This window comes from Octodon degus, unplaced genomic scaffold (genome assembly GCF_000260255.1).
Source record: "Octodon degus isolate 3935 unplaced genomic scaffold, OctDeg1.0 scaffold00125, whole genome shotgun sequence".
NCBI lineage: Eukaryota > Metazoa > Chordata > Mammalia > Rodentia > Octodontidae > Octodon > Octodon degus.
The window spans coordinates 6,911,664-6,916,251 of NW_004524701.1; the positions used below are offsets into that span (position 1 = coordinate 6,911,664).

At 32.8% G+C, this 4,588-nt stretch overlaps 1 protein-coding gene across 1 annotated transcript in view; it reads right to left on the bottom strand.

Annotated features, from left to right (window-relative positions):
* Positions 1–4,588, bottom strand: part of Stpg2 (sperm tail PG-rich repeat containing 2) — an 809,484-nt gene that overhangs the window by 581,454 nt on the left and 223,442 nt on the right. The window contains 1 exon segment of the mRNA XM_023700602.1: positions 4,442–4,552. Coding sequence (XP_023556370.1) covers positions 4,442–4,552 — 111 coding nt within the window.

Below are 4,588 nucleotides of genomic sequence, written 5' to 3' on the forward strand. Positions count from 1 at the left end.
TTAAAAAATAGGAATAAACAATTACATATTTTATACAGAAATTTAGAAATCTAACCATATACAGCATTGTAGCAGGACATTCCTGTGACTTTTTTTTTCTTGTCTCTTGTTTTCATTTATTACCCTTTTTTAAAACAAACGTCTACTTGAGAAACAGTATGGCAGTAATTGATATGACATGACAAGCAGTATGCACTTAGAAGACCAGAATGACAGACATTCCAAGCATGACCCTACTATTATACATTGCTATCTTCAGTGAAGTTGCTTAGTTCACAGGTATCAGCATATATAATTAGTTAGGGTAAGAATCCTAACAATTAACTACTAATTTCAAAAACCTATATCTTAGGATCATTGCCTTACCCATCTTGTGCATATAAATGTATGGCTTTGCTCCTGTCATGTTTCCTAGCTTTTCTCTTTGTCCTCTCTTCATTGTCTAATCCTTAAGTTCTCACTTTCTTTTAATTGTGTTATACCCTTCTATTTTTATTTCTTCTTTTGAGTTCTTACACTAGGAAGACTATATGATATTTACACATGTGGGTCTGGGTTATTTCACTTATGAGTATATCTTCAAGTGGCATCCACTTCAATATAAATGCTTCGAATTTATCATTCTTTATAGCTGATGTAATACTCCAATGTGTAGAAATACCACATCTTTTCATCCATTCCTCCAGTGACAGTCATCTTGGTTGTTTCCAAGATTTGGCTATCACAAATTGTGCTGCTATAAACTTAGGTACACATATATCACTATACACGTGTTTTTGTTTTGTGTGTGTGTGTGTGTGTGTGTGTGTGTGTGTGTATTCAACTAACACATATATTGTTTTCTTAAAAGAAAAATTGGGGCCTTACAAAAGTGGAAATTTTAATAATATTTTTATCTCTGATCCCTGGTACAGCATGCTCTGATAGCCCTGGCCCCAGGCATGCTAAGCAGGAAAACAAAACCAGGGGTGGTGGTGCATGTCTATAATCCCAGCCCTGGAGAAGCTGAAAATAAGAAGATCACTACAAGTCCAAACTGCGTAGTGAGACCCTGTACCAAATACATTAAATAAAATAGTATAAAGTAAAGTAAAATAAAATATTTTTATAAAAAGTAAAAACTATAAAATTGTTTCTATATTTTGCATGTTTGCACAATTATTTCAAATTTGCTTTGCTTTGAAGTCACTAATTTGAATTTTTACATTATCTACATATTATATGCATACCTATTTGAACAATTTTGTCATTTTCAGAAAGTATTCAAAAGCCAACACTTTGTATGCATCTCAACTATTTCACTCCTTCATAAACCAGAGTTCTATTCAGCACTTTTAATCATAGGTGACCAATGCCAAAAAACATAATGCTAAGAAAGTTGTCAGATTCATAGCAGATTCATTAATTGGGTTGGATTCTCACCCTAACTAACTATATATGCTGATACATGTGAACTGGGCGTCTGTGCTGAAGATAGCAATATACAATAGTGGGGCCATGCTTGGAATCATTGTCATTTTGGTCTTCTAAATATGTATTGCTTGTCATGACATACCAATTATGGCCAGACTGTATCTCAAGTAATTTTTTTAAAGTTGTTCCATCTTATGCCTAAGATGTCTGACATTCAGACAGATAGTGAGGTTAACCCCACCTGCATATGTTGTAGGGTAATAATAAGCTTCTCTTCTGGAGGGTTAACAACCTAATTTGCAGACCAAACAGTAAAGAAAAAGAAGGGCTGCAAGGACAGCCAAAATTTTGGCCCTAGCCTTTGAAGTTCAGTGAGGACTCAGGATATATAACCTGTACTGTAACATCATGTACCTCAGCTGTACCCCAAATTTTCTGATCAAGGAGATTATGGTCCCACCGAGGATTGTGATCAATGATGTAGTGTGTGCCTAAGGAGAGTCACATGGAGAGAAAACATTCTTTCAGGCTTTCTCAGAGAATAAATTGGTCAAGCAATGGCCATGGCTCATCCACATGGCTGGCACAAAGAATCTACAAAGTGTGGTACAAGATTTTGGGATAAGTCCTGAGGGGACTTGACTGACTATGTGAGATACAAAAGTTACATTTTTTGTTATATAGGTCTTGCTTTATTTTGGTCTTAACAATTCAGCAGAAAAGTGTAGAAACAAGGTATGAAAACTGAAGCCATGTTAATATGCTGAGCTGTGAAAGGCTCAAGTCATCAGATTCAGACATTACTAATCCTGTGGATAACCCACTACTATTGTGGAGTACTGGATTATATTGGAATATTTTGCTGATTTCATGCACCTACAATATTTGGATGGCAATGGAATACCCATCTCTGACAAAACTGAACAAAAAAAGGTGATATAAATGAAAGACAATTTTGTATCTGTATATACAAAATAGTTAGGATAGATATATAGCTACTTTCTCCTAATTCGATAAAAAGATCTGCACTAACAATGTTTGGACAGGATATCATGTCTGCATCTTGTGCTATGAATGACTACTACAAAGACAACAATATGCAATGTATTAATTGCTCTTACCAATCTGTTTGGAAGCTGTCACATTGCAATTTTTTCTCAATAAAATTAATTAAAAAAGAAAGTTTTCAGATTCAAATAAGGTAAAGTTAAAGGAAAAAATGTAAATTAGGTAAACAGTTGGTGGAACAAGACTTCTTCCTTTGAAATAGATCTGTGTTGTCATCTCAACTAAAGAATAATGTATGTCATATACATGTGCACTCTTGTGTATACCATCAGATCTTCATTTTTCTTTCCTAGTATGTGTAATATGATAGAAACAATTTTAATTCAACCTAATTATTTCTAAGTTTAAAAAGCTTTTATGAGTAACACATTACTTGTGCCATATTTCAAAGTGAATCTTGAGGTATACACAAAATAAGTTCACTAGAGAAATTCAAGCCAATACTAAAATTGTGATAAAATTATCTATTAAAACTGCATTTATTTAACAATTACTGAAAATTTACTATACATCAAGAGTACTGCTAGATGTCTTTAACTGTCTTTTAAATTTATAGACACAATCTCACACATTTCTAATTTTGACCCTACTTCAGTCAATTAATGCCTTCAAAAGAAATGAATCCAATGCTAAATGTCTCTTACTAAATTAATGTAATTCCTATGGCTTCTTAGATATGTTGTATTAATTAGCTATGCATTTGTTCTTCCTTAGATTAGTTCATCCTGATTTTGTACTGGTAATTTTACCATTGAAAATACTATAAATCCACTCTTGGCATTTTCTCAAATATCAAAATTTTACTTCAGTAATCAATGCTTTATGTAGATGCCTGACTACATTTTAAATGTGGCTTATAGTCCTGTGTTGGCAATTTATATTAATAATATCTAACAAAGATGGTCTGATACCTTGTACACATGAGGCTCCAGGTTCATATTTGTCTTAATCTGTTGTATCTCTATAATAAAATAATATACCTTGGTAGCTTATAAGCAACAGAAATTTATTTCTCATAGTTCAGACAGCTAGAAAGATCAAGGCACAAACAGATTGTGTGTCTAGTGTGGATCTGCTACTTCATGGATGGCCCCTTCTCAATGTGTCCTGACATGGAATGGAATGAAGCAGCTCCCATTGGTCTATTTAATATGAGAATTAATTACATTCCTAAGGTGTCAGCTTTTGTAACCTAGGTCTTCGCCCTAATAAACACTATCACCTTGGATGTTAGGATTTTGACACATGAATTTAGGGGAAGGCTATAGCAAAGTTGTCACTGGGTCTTTTTTAACTGTAAAGTTTATTTTTATATTTTTTAAAATTCAATCTGAATGAAATAATCAAACATTAATTTTTAATTTTAATCTGCTTCACTATTTTTAATTTTTTTCAATATGAGCTATTCCTTAAAAATAATAATCAGTTAGGAAAATCCATATCTATACAGATTAAAGTAAAAGCAGAGTGGAAAACAATCACAGAGGAATTATAAGTTTCAAAATAGATTCAAATTGAGGGCTGGAGATATGACTCAGTGGCACAGCAGTTGCCTGATAAGCACAAGGTTCTAAGTTGAATTTCCAGGATGAAGAAAAAAAAAAGATTCAAATTGAAAGGAAAAAAATTATATAATGAGTAAACCGTATTATAAAACTTATTAACAGTGAACCTTCTATTCAGTATTCAATAATAAGTCTAACTTTCCTTTGTGTCCTAAGGTTGAATGCTTTATAATTCTACAAAAGATAGCCCAATATAAAACTTTCTTCTAGGGCAACACTGGACTTTGACTAATTTCCAAGAGTTTTTTCAACATAAAACATAGAAATCTCAGGATAGTCAGTTATGTTTCAACATGTTATCAGGTACTAATTTCAGGTCCTAATGATATTTATGATGTATAGTAACTTCTGTGTTTCTTAGATATAACAAGTTTTAATTGTAGGGGTTTTCTTACCATAGCTGGTACTTTCCTAGTTCTTTCTGTTCTTGACAAGATAGCAGCACGTTTTTTAGTCAAGTTACGTAATTCATCACGAAGTCCACCAACCTATGAATTCCAAAAATCATGTTGAAAGAAGGGGTTTAAGCCAAAAAAAGAAAA